General features: G+C 46.2%; 2 protein-coding genes across 2 annotated transcripts; one reads left to right on the top strand and one right to left on the bottom strand.

Moving 5' to 3' along the window:
- Positions 1–13178: 13178 nt before the first annotated feature.
- LOC123098981 (uncharacterized) lies at positions 13179–16035 on the top strand. Its single transcript, XM_044521082.1, has 2 exons — positions 13179–13554; positions 14341–16035. The coding sequence occupies exons 1-2, from the start codon at positions 13440–13442 to the stop codon at positions 15885–15887; spliced, it is 1662 nt and encodes a 553-aa protein (XP_044377017.1). The 5' UTR covers positions 13179–13439; the 3' UTR covers positions 15888–16035.
- Positions 16036–17122: 1087 nt separating this feature from the next.
- Positions 17123–23386, bottom strand: LOC123098982 (ABC transporter C family member 13; the record flags this gene model as incomplete). Its single annotated transcript, XM_044521083.1, is given in 11 exon segments — positions 17123–17571; positions 17736–17975; positions 18082–18145; positions 18224–18529; positions 18685–18899; positions 19060–19354; positions 19728–19892; positions 19988–20662; positions 21000–21086; positions 21163–21483; positions 21565–23386. Coding segments are annotated over 11 exon segments (4294 nt in total), but the record flags the coding sequence as incomplete, so codon positions are not given.
- Positions 23387–23667: the final 281 nt, after the last annotated feature.

The raw sequence follows: 23667 nt of genomic DNA on the forward strand, positions 1-23667 counted from the left end.
TTGCAATGCCATCCTACTTAGCCAGTCATCTTATATGTAAATTATATCAGGCCATCTTTTTTTCGTTACATATTACATTTGTCAACAATGTTAGTACATTCAACTGCTCTTCGTGTGCATCAGCCATTTGACACGGTGATGGCAAATTCTGGAGTGAAAACAAGGTCTTCAGAGCAGACTATGCTATCTGACGAAGCGCACATCTCGCTGGTTACGGATAGCTCCTCAGAGGAGGATTCAGAGACAGATGACCAGTCCTATCCCCCCCCCCCCGAGGTGTATGCTCTAACTTGGCAGGGTTATGTTGCTCATATCGTGCGTATGGTGTCTCGCATTGCTATGTCATTTGATTAGTTTAGACATGCTTTGTGTGAATGCCACCTGTTCAGTGTCTAATTACCATATATGTGAATTATGCATTGCCATCTTGTTGCAAGACATTATATATGTGAATTATACAATGCTATCTTGTTGTAAAGGCATTATATATGTGAATTATGCAATGCCATGCTGTTTAGCCAATCATCATGTACGTGAATTATATCATGCTATCATTTTTTTTGTATTACGTGTTCCATTTGTCGACAACGTTTGTATATTCAACTACTCTTCCTGTGCATCAGCCATTTGAAGCGGTGATGGAAGTATCTGGAGTGAAAACAAGGTACTCAGAGCAGACAATGCTACTTGCTGAAGCAGACATCTTGCTGGTTACAGAGAGCTCCTCAGAGGAGGATTCAGAGACTGATGACCAGTCCTATTTCCCCCCTGAGGTCTATGCTCAAACATGGCAGGGTTATATTACCCATGTCATGCATGTTGTCTTGCATTGCTTAGTTTTTACATCATATATGGATTGCCATCTGCTTACTTGCTTACTATATAAATCATATATTTGAATTATATCATGCCATCATGTTTACATAGTACATACACATCATCTATCTGAATTATGGCATGGCAACCCATTTAATAAAGACATCATATAGTTATATCATCTCATCCTGTTTAGTGTTTACATTCATCATATTTTGAATTATGGCATTCTATCCGTGAATGTATGTGAATTATGGCATGCCAACCTATTTAATAAACACATTATATAGTTATGTCATGTCATCCTGTTTACATAGTCTCATATTTTGAACTATGTCTTTCCATCTTTTTTAGTTAGCCATCATAATGTGAAATTGTGTCATGCTATCCTGTTTAGTTAGCCATCGTATATGTGAAATTGTGTCATGCTATCCTGTTTGGTTAGACAACATAAATATGAATTATTTCATGCCCTCTTTTAGGGCCAGTTCTTTTGCTAGCTTTTTTGGGCTTCCAGAATAAGCTGCCCCCTACCCAGCTTATTCTAGAAGCCCAAACAAAATTTTCTTTTTATAAGCCTATTAGTCAAGTCTTAACTACTAGGCTTCTAAAAAGATAAATTTGGTTGGGCTTCTAGAATAAGCTAGGTAGGGGGCAGCTTATTGCAGCTTATTCTAGAAGCCACCAAAAGAACTGGCCCTTATTCCCCACTATCCATTGCACCTGTCTATCATACAATGTCTATACTTTCAATTACTTTTCTTGTTTATCAGCCATTTGAATTGGAGAGCGTGATGGCAGTATCTAAGGGAGTAACAACACGGTCTTCAGAAAAGATAGTGCTACCAGTTGATGCCGATAGAACCACGGTTGTAATTGCCCAAGGACCAGATCCACCACACATAACCCAGACTCTCGCAGATTGTACCCCTACCCAGTTGGACAGAGAACCAGCTACACCCCTTCTAACCCCAACCCCGGCAGATAGTAACCCAGTTCTAGTTGACACAGCACCGTCTCCACCACAGAGCACCCAAACACGAGCAGTTAGTAAGGGAACTGCAGTGCCCAAAGCACGAGGACCACCACTCCGAATCCCAACTCAACGCTTAAAGGAGAAGAAGATTTGTTCTCAGGTCAGGTTCTGTAGCTATGGTTCATACTCCTTTGCTCTTGCATTACTGTATTTACTCATACCAACTATTTTCAAATTTGAAGGATGGAATTGAAACTCCAATGGCGCAACAGGTGTGTTTTAAACCTGTTTCTTTAACTGGTTTGTTGTTGTAACCTGCTCTATGTTGATTTTAGTTTCAATTGAATAAACAGTTATGTTCTCATGTCATGCACATTACAAGTGTTGTTATTGCTCTATAGTTACCCACACTTATATTCTGTCTATTCTGCTTTGTCTTAAACAAATATTATTTGAACTGTGCCTCTATCTTGATTTGGCAACAAAAACTAGAATGATATAGACCATAAAGTGACCATGCTACATAGATATATGTTTGTTTCATGTTGTTATCCTGTCCACTTTACTACTGAACTCATTTACCAAAATGAGTTTCATATACAACATGGTAAACATGTGATGTGTCTGCTTGTTTCTCTTTTAGAATGCGGACAAAATATTGGAGAACAGTACCGCGTTATCCAATTGTAAAGGAAGTAATGCAGATAAGGTTCAAGATAGTGAGACATCCCTGTTGGTCTCCAAGAAAGCTGATAAAAACTATCTTGACGACAGTGAGGGAACCCAAAAGTCTTGTCTTGATGTAGTGTTCGAGTTACTGGCCACTACTGCTGGCACAAGCTCTTCGAACTCGCTGCCTGAATCAGTTCGTCTTCTTGAGTCTCAACTTCAAGTTGAAAGACATCGATCAGATGTGCTGCGACAGGAAGCTGAAGGACTGAGGAAGTCCCTGCAGAATTCAGATGCATATTTTCTGGTGCAACAGCAAGCGCTGGAGGATTTAAGCGCCAAACAAGAGAAAGTTAATAAGCTTGCTAAGCATCTTGCCAGCATTATGGGTACCCAGGATATTGTTTCTTGAGATCTTCTGAAGTGGTTTCAGTTCTGGATTTGTTTTGCTGCGGCGTTTATTTGCGCTGGTCGCCAACTTTGACAACCAGTGTATATGATATGCTGCTTTGTTCCCTATATTTGCACTGGTGGCGAACTTTGATGCCCAGTGGATGTAATATGTGTAATAGCTGTGATAGCCTAGCGTTAGTTGCTTGCTTATTTATTTCCTTGTTGTCTTGTTTATTTGTTTGCTTGTAGTCATTGCAGTTCTTTTTCCGCGGTTAGCTAGTGGCTGCAATAACCTATTTTTTTAAACTAGGCCACAATAACCATGGGCTAATATTTACTGTAGTGACACTGGGCCTCCTACTGGCCGTAGAAACAGTGGGCCTTCTACGGGCCGTAGAAACAATGGGCCTTCTACGAGCCGTAGAAACAATGGGCCTTCTGTGGGCCGTATCATCAATGGGCCTTATACGGGCCGTATGATCGATTGGCCAAACATGGGCCAAATAGACCGCATTATGGCCGTAAACGGGCTAGAGTTGGAATCGTCCGTTCATGGGCCGACCATAACGGGCCATCATTAATAGGCCGTATTTGGTGATGCTATGAAAATGGCCCAACAGACTAACGGTCCACAAATGGGCCGACTGTAACGACGGGCTGAATTTGGCCCACAAGTAGAAAATGACAGTAACGGGCCGTAAGTAACCGAATGCTGCAAATGAGCCCAAGAATAAATGGGCCCTCAGAAGGCCGAAAGTTAACTTGGGCTGGAAACGGCCCAACGGAATAACGGGCCGTTAATGGGTATAAAGTGATACACTGTTCATTATGGGCCAGTTTCACCATGGGCCGTTAATGGGTGTAAAGTAATACGCTGTTCATTACGGGCCAGTGTCAGCACGGGCCGCTAATGGGCCAAGAGTTACAAAGGGCCTCATATGGGCCGAAAGACGTCATGGGCTATACATGGGCCAGAAGTGAAAACGGGCTGGAATCATATTGGATGGCCCAGATGACGCTACTGGGCCTAATTCGGATAGGGCGTAACGGGCCTTGGGTTAGCGAGCTGTAAATGGGCTATATGCGAATAGGCCGTTAACAGGCTTTCCATGGGCCGGCCCGCCAGCTTTTGACCAAGTCAAACGGACCGGCCTTTTCACAAGAATGGGCCACTGTTGGGCCGTGCCACGTGTCGACGTATCATAGGCGCCTTCTGTCCAGTGAGTGGATGACATCTGTCCCAACGATGAGCCGACACGTGTTTCCTCTAGCCAATGATGATTTTACACGTGGAAAATCCCCATTGGTCGGGGCTGTTAACGGGTTATCGGATCCAAAACCCGACCCGATAGCTTAACGGCGTTCCGTTACGGTGGATGCCACGTGTCGGTCACCCTTGACGAAAGCACTTCTGTGATGCGCGATTTATCATCATGGAAGTGGACACTTCCGTGATGATAATTTTGGTAATGTCATGGAACACTTCTACGACAGCACAGGTATGACTATCTTGATTCTGTCATAAATTTGTCATGGGTGTACATGCATGACAAAAAACGCGACCTACTGTGACAAACACGTATCATCACAGAAGTGTATTTTTTGTAGTGCATATTCATAATATTGAAGCCAAAAGATGCAAGGTTAATAATGATAGTGCAACTTATTTGTGGCACTACCGTTTAGGTCATATTGGTGTAAAGCGCATGAACAAACTCCATGCTGATGGGCTTTTGGACTCACTTGATTATGAATCACTTGATGCTTGCGAACCATGCCTCATGGGCAAGATGACTAAGACTCCGTTCTCCGGAATAATGGAGCGAGCAACAGAGTTACTGGAAATAATACATACTGATGTATGCGGACCAATGAGTGTTGAGGCTCGCGGCGGGTATCGTTATTTTCTGACCTTCACAGATGATTTGAGCAGATATAGGTATATCTACTTGATGAAGCATAAGTCTGAAACATTTGAAAAGTTCAAAGAACTTCAAAGTGAAGTGTAAAATCATCGTAACAAGAAAATAAAGTTTATACGATCTGATCGTGGAGGTGAATATTTGAGTTATGAGTTTTGTCAGGTGGATGAACCCCAGGCAGGCAACAGAACCCGGATCCTTTTCAAAAACAACGGAGCCAGCATTGCCCCTCAATCCGGCTCGCGCTTGGCCGGGTCGCTCAACCCGGCCAAGTCCCGCGACCCGGCCGAACTCTCCAACCCGGCCGGACTCCTCGACTCGGCCCCAACAACCAGCTCAAGGCAGCCGGACTCAGCACGTCAAGACTTCACCAACAAGCCAGCACCTCCCTTGGCGTGTTCTCCAACCCGGCCACGGGTCAGCTCCCGTCCCATCCCAGCCGTACGATGGGACGAGTCTCCACCTACCGATGACCAAGGCAACAGTGCCCCGCCCATGCCTCTGGTCAGGCGGGCGTGGCAACAGTGCCCCGCTGACCAGGGCCGGCGTGGCAACAATGCAACCATCATCACCGATGACGCTAGCAAGCCGCGACCTAACGGAGCGCCACTATAGCCGACTCGACCCGGCCACACCCTGATGATCGACAAGACGGCCAACAGTGCCCCCGTACCCGGCGGGCCCCGCGTCCGGAGAACCCGGCGAGCCCTGACCCCCGGCGGGTCCCATCGCCGGCTTCCCGGACAATGACAACCCGGCCCCACGGCCTTGTAACATTACCATTATATCCCTAGGGGTTGACCTATAAAACTCCCCAGGAGCCCTCATGCATACGGGCACGAGAGACACAATCGATCACACACACACGACACAATCGATCACACACACACACACACCTAGCAAGCAACACCCGAGGAGAGGGATCAGCCTAAGCCTTGGCCAGCCTTCCTTCTTCCTCCATACAGTTCTAGGAGCAACCCTGTACTGATACATATCAACTACACTCGGCAGGACTAGGGGTGTTATCTCACCGGAGCCCCGAACCTGGGTATGTCTTGCGTCCCGCGCTCGCTCATGCCGACCTCGCCTCTGGAGCCCACCAGTGCCCTCGAGCCTCCTCCTATCTTTAGCCATCCCTTGGCATCTGCCGTGCGCCCACAAGTTTGGTCTTCATTTGAAACAATGTGGAATAGTTTCGCAACTCACGCCACGTGGAACACCACAACGTAATGGTGTGTCCAAACATCGTAACCGTACTTTATTAGATATGGTGCGGTCTATGATGTCTCTTACTGTTTTACTGCTATCGTTTTGGGCTTATGCTTTAGAGACGGCTGCATTCACATTGAATAGGGCACCATCTAAATCCGTTGAGACGACACCATATGAACTGTGGTTTGGCAAGAAACCCAAGTTGTCGTTTCTTAAAGTTTGGGGCTGCGATGCTTATGTGACAAAGCTTCAACCTGATAAGCTCGAACCCAAATCGGAGAAATGTGTCTTCATAGGATACCCAAAGGAGACTGTTGGGTACACCTTCTATCATAGATCCGAAGGCAAGATATTCGTTGCTAAGAATGGATCCTTTCTAGAGAAGGAGTTTCTCTCGAAAGAAGTTAGTGGGAGGAAAGTAGAACTTGGTGAGGTAATTGTACATTCTCCTGAGTTGGAAAGTAGTTCATCACAGAAATCGGTTCTAGTGATTCCTACACCAATTAGTGAGGAAGCTAATGATGATGATCATGAAACTTCAGATCAAGTTACTACCGAACCTCGTAGGTCAACCAGAGTACGATCCGCACCAGGGTGGTACGGTAGTCCTGTTCTGGAGGTCATGTTACTTGACCATGACGAACCTACGAACTATGAGGAAGCGATGATGAGCCCAGATTCCGCGAAATGTCTTGGGGCCATGAAATCTGAGATGGGATCCATGTATGAGAACAAAGTATGGACTTTGGTTGACTTGCCCGATGATCGGCAAGCCATAGAGAATAAATGGATCTTCAAGAAGAAGACTAACGCTGACGGTAACGTTACTATCTAAAAAGCTCGACTTGTTGTGAAAGGTTTCCGACAAGTTCAAGGAGTTGACTACGATGAGACATTCTCACCCGTCGCGATGCTAAAGTCTGTCTGAATCATGTTAGCAATTGCCGCATTTTATGATTATGAAATTTGGCAAATGGATGTCAAAACTGCATTCCTTAATGGATATCTTAAAGAAGAGTTGTATATGATGCAACCAGAAGGTTTTGTCGATCCTAAAGGTGCTACCAAAGTGTGCAAGCTCCGACGATCCATTTATGGACTGGTGCAAGCCTCTCGAAGTTGGAATATATGTTTTGATAGTGTGATCAAGGCATATGGTTTTATACAAACTTTTGGAGAAGCATGTATTTACAAGAAAGTGAGTGGGAGCTCTGTAGCATTTCTAATATTATATGTGGATGACATATTGTTGATTGGAAATAATACAAAATTTCTGGATTGCCTAAAAGGATACTTGAATAAGAATTTTTCAATGGAAGACCTCGGTGAAGATGCTTATATATTGGGAATCAAGATCTATAGAGATAGATCAAGACGCTTAATTGGACTTTCACAAAGCACATACCTTGATAAAGTTTTGAAGAAGTTCAAAATGGATGAGTCAAAGAAAGGGTTCTTGCCTGTGTTACAAGGTGTGAAGTTGAGTCGGACTCGATGCCCGACCACTGCAGAAGATAGAGAGAAAATGAAAGTCATTCCCTATGCCTGAGCCATAGGTTCCATCATGTATGCAATGCTGTGTACCAGACCTGATGTGTGTCTTGCTATAAGTTTCTCGTTTATGGAGGTGACAAAGAGCTTGTCGTAAATGGTTACGTCGATGCAAGCTTTGACACTGATCCGGATGACTCTAAGTCACAAACCGGATGCGTATTGTATTGAATGGTGGAGCTGTCAGTTGGTGCAGTTCAAAACAGAGCGTCGTGGCGGGATCTACGTGTGAAGCGGAGTACATAGATGCTTCAGAAGCAGCAAATGAAGGAGTGTGGATGAAGGAGTTCATATCCGATATAGGTGTAATACCTAGTGCATCGGGTCCAATGAAAATCTTTTGTGACAATACTGGAGCAATAGCCTTGGCGAAGGAATCCAGATTTCACAAGAGAACCAAACACATCAAGAGACGCTTCAATTCCATCGGCGATCAACTCAAGGAGGGTGATACGTCTCCAACGTATCTATAATTTATGAAGTATTCATGCTATTATATTATCCATCTTAGATGTTTTATATGCATTTATATGCTATTATATATGATTTTTGGGACTAACCTATTAACCTAGAGCCCAGTGCCAGTTTCTGTTTTCTCCTTGTTTTAGAGTATCGCGGAAAAGGAAAACCAAACGGAGTCCAATTGACCTGAAACATGATGGAGCTTATTTTTGGACCAGAAGAAGGCCACAGAGTCAAAGAGTTGGGCCATAAGAGTCCCGGGCTGCCCACGACGGTGGGAGACGCGCCCACCCCCTGGGCGCGCCTCCCTGCCTCGTGGACAGCCCGGAGACCCCCCTGACTTGTTCTCGACGCCAACACCTCTCATATATACCCAAACTTCCAGAAAGAAACCTAGATCGGAAGTTCTGCCGCCGCAAGCCTCTGTAGCCACGAGAAATCAATCTAGGCCCTCTGCGGCACCCTGCCGGAGGGGGCCATCATCACTGGAGGCCATGGAGGAGGGGAATCATCACCGCGGTGATCGTCTTCACCAACAACACCATCATCATCACCGTCCTCATCTCTTTTAAGCGGTCCACTCTCCCGCACCCCGCTGTAATCCCTACTTGAACATGGTGCTTTATGCCACATATTATGATCCAATGATGTGTTGCCATCCTATGATGTTTTGAATAGATATCCTTTGTCTTTGGGTTGATTGATGATCTAGATTGGTACGAGTTGTATGTTTTATTTTGGTGTTGTCCTATGGTGCCCTCCGTGTCGCACAAGCATGAGGGATTCCCGCTGTAGGGTGTTGCAATACGTTCATGATTCGCTTATAGTGGGTTGGTGAGTGACTGAAACACAAACCCGAGTAAGGGGGTTGTTGCGTATGGGAATAAAGAGGATTGGATGCTTTAATGCTATGGTTGGGTTTTACCTTAATGATCTTTAGTAGTTGAGGATGCTTGCTAGAATTCCAATCATAAGTGCATATGATCCAAGTAGAGAAAGTATGTTAGCTTATGCCTCTCCCTCATATGAAATTGCAATGAAGACTACCGGTCTTGTTACCTAGGATAATTCCGCACACCGATCCATCATTATTCCACACTCGCTATTTATAATATTTAGTAATACATTCTAACTTTATGATAACAGCACCTACTTTTATATTTTAGCTCTCCCAAAGTTATCCTCTTTATACCCACAATGTAGTTTAATTTCTCGTTTCTAGTTGGAAGCAAACGTTCGGTGTACGTAGAGTCGTATTAGTGGCAGATAGGACTTGAGAGAATATTGATCTTACCTTTAGCTCCTTGTGGGTTCGACACTCCATACTTATCACTTCCACCTTTGGGAATTGCTACGATGATTCCCTGCACTTGGGGATTATCAGAGGGAGACATAGAGATTTACAAAATACATACAGATCTGAATGTTGCAGACCCGTTGACTAAGCCTCTTCCATGAGCAAAACATAATCAGCACCAAGACTCCATGGGTGTTAGAATCATTACTATGTAATCTAGGTTATTGACTCTAGTGCAAGTGGGAGACTGAAGGAAATATGCCCTAGAGGCAATAATAAAGTTGTTATTTATATTTCCTTATATCATGATAAATGTTTATTATTCATGCTAGAATTGTATTAACCGAAAACTTAGTACATGTGTGAATACATAGACAAACAGAGTGTCCCTAGTATGCCTCTACTTGACTAGCTCGTTAATCAAAGATGGTTAAAGTTTCCTAACCATAGACATGTGTTGTCATTTGATGAACGGGGTCACATCATTAGAGAATGATGTGATGGACAAGACCCATCCGTTAGCTTAGCATAATGATCGTTTAGTTTTATTGCTATTGCTTTCTTCATGACTTATACATGTTCCTCTGACTATGAGATTATGCAACTCCCGAATACCGGAGGAACACCTTGTGTGCTATCAAACTTCACAACGTAACTGGGTGATTATAAAGATGATCTACAGGTGTCTCTGATGGTGTTTGTTGAGTTGGCATAGATCGAGATTAGGATTTGTCACTCCATGTATCGAAGAGGTATCTCTAGGCCCTCTCGGTAATGCACGTCACTATAAGCCTTGCAAGCAATGTGACTAATGAGTTAGTTATGGGATGATGCATTACGGAACGAGTAAAGAGACTTGCCGGTAACGAGATTGAACTAGGTATGATGATACCGACGATCGAATCTCGGGCAAGTAACATACCGATGACAAAGGGAATAACGTATATTGTTATGCGGTTTGACCGATAAAGATCTTCAAGAATATGTAGGAGCCAATATGAGTATCCAGGTTCCGCTATTGGTTATTGACCGAAGATGTGTCTCGATCATGTCTACATAGTTCTTGAACCCGTAGGGTCCGCACGCTTAACGTTCGATGACGATTTGTATTATGAGTTATGTGTTTTGGTGACCGAAGTTTGTTCGGAGTCCTGGATGAGATCACGGACATGACGAGGAGTCTCGAAATGGTCGAGAGGTAAAGATTGATATATTGGAAGGTTATATACGGACACCGGAATGGTTCCGATAAGGTACGGGGATTTTTTGGAGTACCGGGAGGTTACCGGAACCCCCGGGAAAGTTAATGGGCCTAATGGGCCATAGTGGAGGAGAGGAGGCAGGCCACGGGAGTAGGCGCGCGCCCCCCTTGCCCCAATCCGTTGGAAGGAAAAGGGGGGCGAATCCTACTAGGAACGGAGTCCTAGTAGGACTCCCCCCCCATGGCGCGCCCCCCTTGGGCCGGCCTCCTCCTCCTCCCTCCTTTATATACGTGGGCAGGGGGCACCCCAAAGCACATCAATTGTTCTTAGCCATGTGTGATGCCCCCCTCCAAAGTTTACCACCTCGGTCATATTGTTGTAGTGCTTAGGCGAAGTCCTGCGCGGATCACATCACCAACACCGTCGCCACGCTGTCGTGCTGACAGAACTCTCCCTCGACCCACTACTGGATCAAGAGCTCGAGGGATGTCATCATGCTGAACGTGTGCTGAACACGGAGGTGCTGTACGTTCGGTACTTGGATCGGTTGGATCGTGAAGACGTTCGACTACATCAACCGCGTTACTAAACGCTTCCGCTTTCGGTCTACGAGGGTACGTGGACACACTCTCCCGTCTCGTTGCTATGCATCTCCTAGATAGATCTTGCGTGATCGTAGGAAATTTTTTGAAATACTGCGTTCCCCAACATGGCAGCCATCGCGACCTCATCCGCGCGTGCGGCCGCGATTTGCTTCTCCGCTGCCAAATGGCCCTTGAGCTCCTGGCTATACTGCGTGCACCATGGCTTAGGGCGGCACTTATTTGGTGGAGGGGTCGGTGATTTGGGTGGAAGGTGTCGCGCCGGCTGTCGGGGCATGTGGGATGTGGAAGGAGGAGGAGGATGGGGGTCGGGTGTGGATTACCTGCCTGGAGGCCGACCAGCATGAAGGAGGGTCGCCGACGAGGAGGCGGCGCTGCAAGTAAGGAGTGAAGGTTTCAACTTGGAAACGAAAGGCGGAAAGGGCCCCAGATGGGATCTCTCAAGAACAGAGGCTTGCGGCGGCGAAAAAAGTATTTCATGGACTCCTCGGTAGATTTCTTGATTTTAGAGTATTTATAGAGACAGAGTTAGGTCAAACGGAGGCTCATAGGCCCCACTACCCACCAGGGCGCGTCAGGGGCCTGTGGTGCGCCCTGGTGCCTAGTGGGCCACTCCTCAATCTTCTCATGGGCTCCAGAAGCTTCTCGGGTATTGCCAGAAAAAATCTCCAAAAAGTTTCGTGGCATTTGGACTTCGTTTGGTATTGGTATTCCGTAAAGTCAAAAACAAGCAAAAAATAGCAACTGGCACTGGGCACTAAGTTAGTAGGTTAGTCCCAAAAAATGATATAAAGTTGCTTGTAAATGTATATAAAACATCCAAGATTGATACTATAATAGCATGGAATAATCAAAAACTATAGATACGTTGGAGACGTATCAGTGGTTGCGGTGGTGCCTTGGGCTCGAGGGCCGTCGTATCCGAGGAGGGGCGAGGGGCGAGACAGCAGGCGCGGTACGACCGGCGCAATGCTAGCTGGTCGCCGCTCCGCGTTCGCTAAGAGCGACGTGGCGCCGGAATGGGTCCGAAACGACCCGGACCTCGTCGCCGCGTGGGCGCTCGGCCACTCCGTCACCACCCGGAGACGGTGGTCGCCGCCTTGACGACGAGCTCGCCAAGATCGACGAGGAGTGGTCGCTTAGTAACTCCTCTACCAACGCCGGCAGGGGCAAGGCTGGCGCCATCGACAGTGGCCAAGGCGGCCTTTCGCACCACGCAACAGGAGACGGACCGGCTCCTCCGCGAGCGGCAGGCAGCCGCCGGACAAGGCTGTTGTGGCCCTCCGACGCCCTTTAGCTGCTGGAGGGACGACATTAACGACGACAGCACGGACGGCTACGACGGTGCGGCAGGACAAGGCGGCTGTTCGTCTGAGGTGGTAGGTTTTAGGTATTTTTTATTGTTTTAGTTAAACAATCGAAATATCGTTCATTTTATTTAAATTATATCTGAACTTGAATGAAATCAGTCGAGTTTGTTTGAATTTCGTCCGGTTTGTTTAAACCCTTTTTGAAATGCATGTGGGCAGCGTTGGATGGCCGCTTCCCGCATCCGTGTTCGCAGACTGGTCCCATCAGTTGGCGAACGGATGACGAAGGGAATTTGCTGGTGGAGATGCCCTAACACTTACTCCCTTTGTTTCTAAATTTAAGTCTTTTCAGATATTTCAATATGGATTATATACATAGCAAAATGAGTGAATCTATACTCTAAAATACGTTTATATACATCCGTGTGTAGTTCATATTGAAATCTCTTAAAAACGATATATTTAGAGACGGAGGGAGTAGTAAATTCAGTTTGCTAAAACACTCCTAGATGTACTCCAAGTATTGCATATTATATGCATTTTTTTCATAATATTATTATGACTAACTTGACACCCTCAGATAGTTTTAGATTAGCGGTGAGCGTATGCACGTATGTATGAGCGCTTCTATATATACTGTGTTATAAAAAAGATAGTTTTAGAATTAGCGGTGTATTTTGCTGTTCGCATAATATGCGCATTTTGAGTCCAAATCGCACGGCGCAAAACCAGGTGTGTGCGTGCACGGCAAGCCCAAACAGGTTCTGATTTTCCAACGCCGAAAGCGACGACCTTTGTGTTTTCTTTTCTCCTGATAACAAAAGCCGCCGCCCAGTCCGAGCCTGACTGGATCCGAGCCCTCCCCGGTGTCGCCATCAACCCCGCCGGGCCGGCGATTTATCCCAGCTATCTAATGGCCGAGCCGCTCCCCTTTGACCGGAGTTCCGGAGTCCGGATCCAGCGGCCGGCTGACCTATAATAGTACGGGGAGAGGAGCTGAGAGGGGAAAGGCAGGAGTCGGTCGGTGATGGGCGGGTGGAGCTGCTTCTGCTGCGGCAACCTGTTCGGCGCCGGGGGAGATGCCGCGGTCCGGCTGCCGGAGCCGTTCCAGCTGCCGGCGCCCTTGCCCGCGTGGCCGCAAGGTTTCTGACGCCTTCTCCTCTCTTATCAGTTCTCGAATCAGTTCGTGGATCGTTTTCTTATGACCATTGATTGATGATTGGCCTGATGCAGCTTCATGATTAGAAGTAGTACTCACTTGTATGACTCCCTACTTAATTTGTTGATTACTACTTTCTTGTTCAATTATTATCATCATTGACTGTTCTGTTGTTTATTTCTTTCCAAAGGGGGAGTTTAATACGGTTATAACAATACTACAATTTATCCTGATTAGTTTATTTCTGTCCTGCTATGCTATGCAGATTTCACTTCCCGGTACATATTCTTGAATGAACACAGTGGTTAATAAATTTATAAAAAAGATGGATTCCCTCAAGGGAATTTCTTGTACATAGCTTGTCGTAGTGGGTACCTCTTGTTACTTGCGCTTGAAGTGGCTTAGATAGGATCACTATGCTTTACTTGGAAGGCATATCATTTTAGAAGGTGGCGATCGTAGCCTCAAAGGTATTCTTTGTGGGGCAAGAGTAATTTGTGATCATATATCATGAGAACTGTAACTGCCTCATTCAAGAAGTGAAATCTGTAGTTTAAGTTTGTACAGGCTACCCGGACTCGTTATTTTTTGATTTTTTGTTGTGTCGGGGTTGCAATTTCCTTCATTTTTCTTTAGTATAAAACGAATAATTGCATGTGCAAAACAATGTATTTGTTTCTCAAACTGATTGTTGGTTGCTTTGCCAAATATATTTGCTTTGCTGAACACTTGGACCTTGTAGTAACTTTGTCTAGCAACTACTTTACAGGACGGGACTTCGCAAAGGGCGTGATATGCATAGGAGAACTTGATATTGCAAATATTACCCAATTCCGGAATATATGGAGCTACTCTGGAGCTACGTTCTATGAGCCAGAAGAGGTTCCTGATGGTTTCCACTGCCTTGGCCACTATGCCCAACAAAATGACCGGCTTTTACAGGGTTCTCTTGTTGTTGCAAGGGAAACGGCTAGCTGCCAGTTAATCAATAGCAGGCCTGCTCTTGAGAAACCATTAGATTACACCCTCGTTTGGACTAATGCTGGTGTGTATGAAGATGACAATAGTGAATGCGGTTGCTTCTGGTTGCCATCACCCCCTGAGGGTTATGAAGCCCTTGGCTATGTGGTTACTAGAGGACCAAAGAAGCCCTCACTGGAGGCGGTCCGGTGTGTGCGACAGGACCTCACGGATCCATGTGAAAACTTTAGGTCAGTCGTTAATGTGGAACGTACATGCCAAGTTTGGAAGACGAGGCCTTGCCACCGAGGGACAGCAGGACGAGGTATACCTGTTGGTACATTCTTCTGTGAAACAAATTCAGTTAACAGTCAGGAATCAGGCATTCCCTGCTTGAAGAACTGCGACCCGAATTTGAGAGCCATGCCTGATCTAGAGCAGATTCATGCACTAATCAAGCACTATGGCCCAACTGTTTTCTTCCACCCACAAGAGAAATACTTGCCGTCATCAGTTTCTTGGTTCTTTGAGAATGGAGCTACACTGAACAAGAAAGATATGAAAATGGGAGATCCAATACTTGCTGGTGGCTCAAACCTGCCTGCTGGTGGGACAAATGACGGTGAGTACTGGATTGACCTCCCCGATGATGATACGCGTGAGTTTGTCAAAGTTGGCAATTTGAAGAGTGCCGAGCTCTATGCTCATGTTAAGCCGGCTCATGGAGGGACCTTCACCGACATTGCCATGTGGGTGTTCTGTCCGTTCAACGGGCCAGCAACGATAAAGGTTGGACTTGCAAGCTTTGCTCTGCAGAAGGTTGGCAGGCATACGGGAGACTGGGAGCATTTCACCCTCCGCATAAGTAACTTCTCTGGAGAACTCTCATCTGTCTACTACTCAGAGCACAGCGGGGGAGGATGGGTGGACGCTTGCGATCTGGAGTTCATCTCAGGAAACAAGGCGATCGTGTATTCGTCGAGGAATGGGCATGCAAGCTACGCGCACCCTGGCTGCTACCTGCAGGGCTCTGAAAACCTCGGCGTCGGATTAAGAAATGACGTCGCACGGAGCGACCTGTCAATTGATTCGAGCACGAGGTATAAGATCATCTCGGCAGAATACCTTGGAGACGCCGTGGTGGAACCGTGCTGGCTGCAGTACATGAGGGAGTGGGGCCCGACCTTGACGTACAACTCACGGTCAGAGGTGGACACGGTACTTAGCTTCTTGCCGTTCTTCCTCCGGTTCACGGCGGAAGCCATATTCGACAGTCTTCCTGCGGAGCTGTACGAGGAGGAAGGCCCGACCGGACCGAAGGAGAAAAATAACTGGGATGGTGATGAGCGGTGCTAGGCCGCGTCGCCTTTGTGGTCTATCCCTGTTGCTTATTCATGTACATTGTATGTGGTGAGAATATTGGTTGGTACGTATGTTGATAAAGCTTTGCAAGAGGACTTGTAGTGCTGGGTATTTTTAGATCACAATTGCAGTGTTGTGTCTACAAAAAAGTGTCCCTCTGGCTGTCTAGTTTCTACATCCCAGCATTTTGCATTTCCCCAACTAGTTTTTCTGAGGAAGTGAGTATTACTGATATCGTCCACTGAAGATCTAAACCAGAACCATTTTGCATTTCCCCAACTAGTTCTCCTAAGGAAGTGAGGATGTACCTTCTTTTTTTCTTTTCTTTTCTTTTTTTTGGTAAAGCTTTGCAAGAGGATTTGTAGTGCTGGGTATTTTTAGATCACAATTGCAGTGTTGTGCCTACAAAAGAAAAGTGTCGCTCTGGCTGTCTAGTTTCTACTACGTCCCAGCATTTTGCATTTCCCCAACTAGTTCTCCTTCTGAGGAAGTGAGTATGTACTAAGTCCACTGAAGATCTAAACCAGAACCTACATACAGGTTGCTGGAATCGCAATTTTATCATACAATTCTACAACTTCATGATCTAAACCAACTCCTATGATAGTAGAATCTATTACCCGCTCCGTTCATAAATAAGATTTTCTAACTTTTTCCTAAACTAGCAATGTGCCCGTGCGTTGCAACCGATCCAAAGTAGAATAATACATGTTCACAAACTTGAAAGAAAAACACTAGTTTTGGTATACTTGCATTAGGTTTCACAGATATATTCCTCATGGTTGTTTTGATAATGTGGGGGGAGGGACGTGGTTGGTTTCAAGATACGGGGTTTCTGCAAATTGGAGCAGAGAAGTGAGGTCTTATTGCAAAAATGCCACAGTTTATACACAGTCGTTAGATGCAGATCTGACGGATAGTCTTTTATAGAAGTAGAGGAATCAGATGTATATAAACACATTTTAATGTGTTTGTTTCGTATTGAAGTATCCAAAACATCTTGTATATTTGTAAATAGAGGGAGTAGTTAAGATCCTACAGTTTGCGTTCCTACCATCGGAGCTCAATGACAACGAAGAGCTGTGATCCGATTCAGGATCATGATTTTGACTACCTTGCATACATATATCCACTGTATCACATTTTCAGGCTAAACACAGAACAGTTTTGATAGATAACAACACAGGAGCTGTCACAGAGATGAAGCAATCCAATCTGACGCCAAAAAGGAAAGCAAAATTTCCCCCTTTATTACCCGCGTTATTTCTGTTCATTTTCCCATGATGCAAGGGGAGAAGCAGTACAGAGTGTTATACATACAAAAGCATCAGAGCTTCGGTTAATGCCGCCAACTCCTCCCGTGGTGTTCAATCGCCTGCCGCGTTCCCTCGAAGAAGAATCCATGGCTATTCAGGTCAGGGAACGCGCCCGGCGCTTCTTTCCGTTCATATACCTCTCCTATCCTCCTGTCTGGTGTTGCTACTTACTTGTGTGGTGTGAGTAGACTGGCAGATTCGGCTACCTTACCTCCCAGCCTCTATTCTCGTTGGGGGATTTAAGCTAAGCCTCTCTCTCTATATACAGCTCGCCCTGGTGGAGTACTCAGATACTAGCTGCATGAACATGGAGGACTTGTCCTCCACAAGCCTCTGGGGTGTGTCAAACTCAGCAATTTTACCTGAAATAAATAAGAAGAGACGAGTCACAAAATATGTACTGCTTGGCTAGGAGCATTACTCGAAACTGAAATAATTCAATATACGAGCAGTGGGAAACAAACTCATGATGATCTAAATAATGACCGAGAAGTCGACTTGGCCAATCGTGTTAAGGAACATGTACCGTCGCTAAGCACCATGACTAGGTCGCTGTCGATAACCGTAGGGATCCTGTGTGCAATTGTACAGACAGTGCAATCCCTGAATTCGCTGCGAATAATCTTCTGGATAAGATTATCTGTAGCTGTGTCAACCGATGCCGTTGCCTCGTCAAGCACCAAAATTCTTGCCTGCTTAAGCAGCGCCCTACCCAGTGCAATAAGCTGGCGCTGCCCCACACTCCAGTTATCCCCATTCTCCAGTACTGCAATGGAGCCACATATCCAAGGGAAAAATTATATAATTTTGCAGTACAAAGTGTCATTCATACTATTTGAACAAGTGTTTGACTATTCCAAATTAAAACACACCTGGACTGTCCAGTTTTTCTTCCTTCGAACGAATGACCTCTCCTAGCTGGCACTTCTCTAGTGCCTGAAAGAAAAGAGTTCTCTTCCATAAAGATCATGGCACATTTAACATGAGGGTAGCATAAAAGCGACCATGGCGTACCTCCCAAATTTCTTGATCGGAACGCTCTTCAAGAGGGTCAAGATTCATTCTGATAGTACCCTCGAACAATGTAGGGTCCTGAGGAATGATGCTCAACCGTGACCGCAGATCATGAAGGCCAATCGCAGAAACATCGATGTTGTCAATGATAATTTTCCCTCCTGATGGTTCAATTAGACGGAAAAGAGCCTGAATGAGAGTAGATTTACCACTTCCAGTTCGCCCTACAATCCCAATCTTTTTCCCGCCAGGAAAAATACAACTGACTCCATGTAGAACGAAGGGAAGGTCGTCCTTGTAGCGGACCTATGATATTTAGCAAAAGCACAATAAGATGCTGTAAATAAAACTGAAGTATGTTCAGCTTAGAAGAAGAAAAAATAGAGTGTATACTTCTGGTGATTATATATAATGAAGAGCAAATGTATAGTCACAAATAAATCGCTACAGACTAAGTTCACCTTGAGATCAATCAATTCAATGTTTCCATTCTCAGGCCATGAGGACGGGGGACGGCAATTCTCAATAATCAGTGGTGCTTCACTAGGAATCTTGCAATACTGATAAATACGCTCAACAGAGATGATTCTGTTCTCTAATTTACAGAAACTCAATATCCACCTTGACATCCGAGCATTTAAGTTGAGTCCATATGTAACAGCAAGGCCAGCCATACCTATCAATTGGAAAGCTTGTTTAGATTGAGAAGCATATTACCATATTTTATTGAAAAAGATATGCAAGTTTTCTAGTGCACCTAACAAGTGATCTATTGGGTAAAGCAAGATCATATAAAATGCAATAGAACGGCATGTGAGACAGCAGATAAGACATACTTGGTTCAATCGTTCCAGGAGGAAAGCTCACAAGTATTGCCATGCAGAAAGCAAACACAAAAGTCGAGAGCAGTTCCATTCGCAGGCAGAGCCATTCAATAGCTGCAAGGCTGGAAAACAAGGGCCGAGCAAAACAATCAAGGAGGTAAAGATTTCTTTTCATGAATCTTTTCTCCTGACCAAATCCTCTGATAGTAGCAGCACCAGCGATTGACTCGCTAAACAAATGGATCACGGGAGACTTCTGAACACTCAAGATCCTAGTCAGCTCCCTTGATGAAGCAATGTAATATCTCTGCAAGTTCATGGTAGCAAGGACATCCATTATCTATTGTGTGATGAAGATCTTTAAAAGTCATTTGGTACACAAAATCATCAAGCTATCTTGAATACTCATGCTTTAAGAATGAGCTTACTTCACAAGTTTCAATACTTCCATGCTGAACATATGCATCTGTTCTCTGGTTAATTGGCTAGTTAACTGACAGAGGTAGCCAAATTTATGTGTGCATAGTTCTTTTATTGATTCATTTAGGTGTACCTACCCTTGCTATCTACTTTAGTTGCATTACGATCTCCATTGAAGAAATTAAGTATCCCAGGTTAATGTCAGCACCCACAAAAAAAAATGTCAGCACTAAAAAAAACCTGAAAGTTTAGAAATTTACCTGCATCCACATGCATGCCATAGCCATAGGGACTATAAGAAACAGAACTTGCCATGTGACTTTACTCATGACAGCAACAATTCCAAGGAGTTGAATTGTTGTTGATGCAAATCCCCCTAGCCTGAATGCTATATCAAGGTCCACAACACTTTGATCTACAGAAACCTGGTATGAAGTATGATTGAAGAAGATTAGGATGTGCAAAATAGAAAAGGCACAGACGAGCAGAAATTAGGAGCAAGAGCATGATCCAAACTGACCCGATTCAGAATCCGTCCAGATGGTGTAGTATCGAAGAATGACATTGGTGCTCGAAACACACACCTTAGCATTTTTATAAATAGTTTCTGAGCAGCAGCTAAACCAAATGTAGCTACAAGAAGGCTTCTCACAAACACAAACAATGAACTCCCGAAAGCAAGGCACATATAAACAACAAGAAGGACCACACTACTTGTCTTAGGTGCATCTCCTTCTGTTTGGGGGTTTGCCCATGCCATCCACCAGTTACTGGCAATCTGAAGAACTTGGAACAGGGTTTGCGCCAAGACAATGAGTGGTATCAGTGAACCTTTGTAGGCTTCCCCCATGTATGTCAAATAAACATTTAAGCTAACTCTTCCTCGCTCCCTCTCCTCTTCTTGAACAGTACGCTTCTTCTTACGTTCTTCACTCTTTTTCTTGTCCTTAATTCCACGTGTATTAGATGACTTACCATTTTCAGATACTTTATTTTTCAGGTTATCGATATTGCTAACACTTGGTGTCAATCTTTTGTTAGGAACAGAAGGAGCGATATCTCCATCAGAATCTTCGCCAAAATCCATGGTCTCAATAGCTTCATTATGAGCAGAAACCAGAGCATTGAAATCGGTTCCAGCTTGGAGAAGATCATCATATTTTCCAGCTTGGGTGATATGGCCATCCTTAAGAACCTGCGCCATGATAAAAGAAAAGCACAAATGAGTGATCAAGGACCCATTATCCTATGAACAGTCTAATGAGAAGTATTGTATACTCCCTCCGTCCCATAATATAAGAACGTTTTTTACATTAGTGTAGTGTCAAAAACGTTCTTATATTATGGGACAGAGGGAGTAGAAGATAGTGAAACTTCCATGCAGAATCTGCTGTGTTATTCTCATCAAGAAACATGGATAAACAACACATCAAATTGAACAACTTAATAGGCTGATAGAAATTTGAAACAGCATATCTATGTACATTAGCCACTAAAATGTAGTGCTTAGATTGTGTGAAAAATGTTATTACCAATATCAAGTCAGCAGCTGGTAGGAACTCGACTTGATGAGTTACATAAATTACTGTTTTACTAGCTAGTGCCCCCAATATATAGTCCTGCAACACAAAGGATGGCATGTTATGAAACAGAAGCATCTTTAAAAAAATAGAAAAGGGCAACATCGGTACAGACCTTAAATAGATCACTTCCAGTATGAGCATCAACAGCACTGAAGGGGTCATCAAGCAAATAAATATCAGCATCTTGGTACAGTGCTCTTGCAAGCTGCACTCTCTGTTTCTGGCCTCCGCTCAAATTAATGCCTCTGTCACCAATGATTGTCTGATCTCCATACTGGAGCAACTGAAGATCTTTCTTCAGGGAGCAAGCCTCAAGTACTCTCTTATAACGCGGTCTGTCCATTGGAGTGCCGAAAAGAACGTTCTCCTCAATATTTCCAGACTGTATCCAGGCAGTCTGAGAAACATATGCTGCTGTACCACTGACCCTAACCTGAATAAGGAGCAGAAGGAAAATGTAATTAAACCATCATTCAAGTTAGCATCAACTCTTTTTTTTTATGCATGTACTTACTTGGCCAGACAGTCTGGGTATCTCCCCGAGTATAGAGGACAATAGACTTGATTTGCCAGAGCCAATCACACCACAGACTGCAACTCTCATGCCTCTCACCACACTAAGTTGTATATGAGATAGTGTAGGGGTTGAGCAAGACGGGTTCCAAGAGAAACTGCCATCCTTGATATCGATTGCCTTGTCTGTGCTACCCTGTGGAACACTTATTGTTGCATCATCCGGCAACTCTTCTTGCCGCAAGAAGTGAGACAACCTGTCCAAAGACACCCTCGTCTGAGCTATCATGGAGATGAGATCAGGGAAATTCCTCAGAGGCTCTTGAAGGATCCTAAAAGTTGCTAAAGCAGAGAGAACGCCTCCAGCAGTGAGCTCGCCACCAAGCAATATACAAGTGCCGAAAGTTATGACTGAGACAAAGATTGGCGAGCTCCAGAAAACAAACGTAACTGCGGCCTGCGAGTACAAAGCCCACTTGAGCCACCTGCATTCAACGTTCCTCATCTCTTCAAGCATTATCCTGTACCGGTCCTCCCATGCCTGCAGCTTGAGAATTCTCATACTCTTCAAGCACTCTGCAGTCTTGCGCATTCGCTCATCCTTTGCTGCCATTAGCTTATCTTGGTAGTGCTCCTGCAGCTTGGCCACAGGAACCGAGGCAGCAATTGACAGCGCGGTGGCTATCAATGTCGAAACCGTGGCGATCCCGACATTCTTGTACAGGATGGCGAGCGCAAGGATGATCTGCAGTGGAAGCATCCATATGTCATGAAAGTACCATGCATAGTCCCCCACCCGCTGCACATCAACCGCCATGTAATTCACAATCTCACCGCTCGTATGGCTCTGCTTTGAGGCATTCGACAGCCTGAGGCCCTTCCGGTACACCATGGCCGTCAGCCCGGACTTGACATGGATCCCCATGACGTCCACGCCCAGGTACCACTGGCGAGCAGTGAGCGTCTCAATCAACTTTGATACGAAAAATACGGAGGCAAGGATGTAACCTTCATGGGGGAAGGCAATTTTGCCACTGAGGTAGTCCACAAAGTAGCTGATCAGGTAGGGACCGACATAGGACACGACGGTGTTCACCGCGGCGAAGGCGCCGTTCATTGCCGCCTCACGCCAGAAGGACTTGAGTATTGCCCATGCCAGCGATGGCTCCTTGTCAGGGCACTCCAGCCGTTGGCGCTCATAGTGACTGCTCATGGCCTTATAGCAGAACTTGGCACGATCCTTGTGAGCCAGCAAGGGTATGTCAGCCAGCTCGAGCGGCCTCTTGGCCCCAACCGAGAGCAGCGGACTGAGCCATGAGAGCGTTGCAAGGCTGAGGATCCCGGCATCGCCGTAGGGAGTCACCCGCAGGCAGCCGGGCTCCTCCTCGGCGCCTCTGCGCTGCCCGCCGAGCAACAGGGGCTCGTGGACACCGGTGTCATCATCACTAAACTCCAAGTCGACACCGCTGGAACCCATCACACCAACCAAGCAGAGGAAGCCGAGGGCCGGCAGCGACGCGAAGTTGGCGACCATGTGCGCGTAGTCCGCATCACGGTCGTCGGCGCCCATGAGGCGCCTGGAGTCGTCGAAGGCGATGGCGACGGAGAGCGCGAAGGCGAGCACCCACCAGACCCGCACGAGCGCCGGGAACCTGCCGGCGCGCGCCCGCAGCGCGAGCGCCAGCAGCGCGGCCCAGGCCAGCGCCTGCACGGCCGGCAGCAGCAGCGCCTCGGCCTCGACGGGCGGCGCCGCGGCCGCGACCTCGTAGGTCAGCGCGGCGAGCTGCGCCAGCAGGGCGTAGGCGCAGCAGGCGAGGGCGGCCCTGTACCAGGAACCCCCGGCGGCGGGCGCCGAGGGGGCGAGGGGCGGCCCATCGCCGACGAGGGCGCGGCGGGGCGGCTTGAGGCAGGAGGCGCAGCGGGAGGCGAGGGCGCGCGCGCCGCGGAGGAGCAGGAGGAGGAGCGCGAGGGCAAGCAGCGCGGCGTGCGCGGCGGCGGCGGCGGCCTCCGCGAGGGGGAGGGCGTGGCGCGGCATTGGGTGGGCGGGATCGGGGGCGTCAGGAGGAGGGGGCGGGGGGCGGCGAGGGGTTTAAAAGGCATTGGG

The sequence above is a fragment of the Triticum aestivum genome, chromosome 4D (assembly GCF_018294505.1).
Source record: "Triticum aestivum cultivar Chinese Spring chromosome 4D, IWGSC CS RefSeq v2.1, whole genome shotgun sequence".
In the NCBI taxonomy this organism is placed as follows: Eukaryota; Viridiplantae; Streptophyta; class Magnoliopsida; order Poales; family Poaceae; genus Triticum; species Triticum aestivum.

Bases quoted from the DNA above. Each gene is read 5' to 3' on its own strand.
- LOC123098981 (XM_044521082.1), top strand. From the start codon at position 13,440: ATGGGCGGGTGGAGCTGCTTCTGCTGCGGCAACCTGTTCGGCGCCGGG. The intron at 13,555-14,340 runs GTTTCTGACGCC...ACTACTTTACAG, and splicing joins CTTGCCCGCGTGGCCGCAAG to GACGGGACTTCGCAAAGGGC.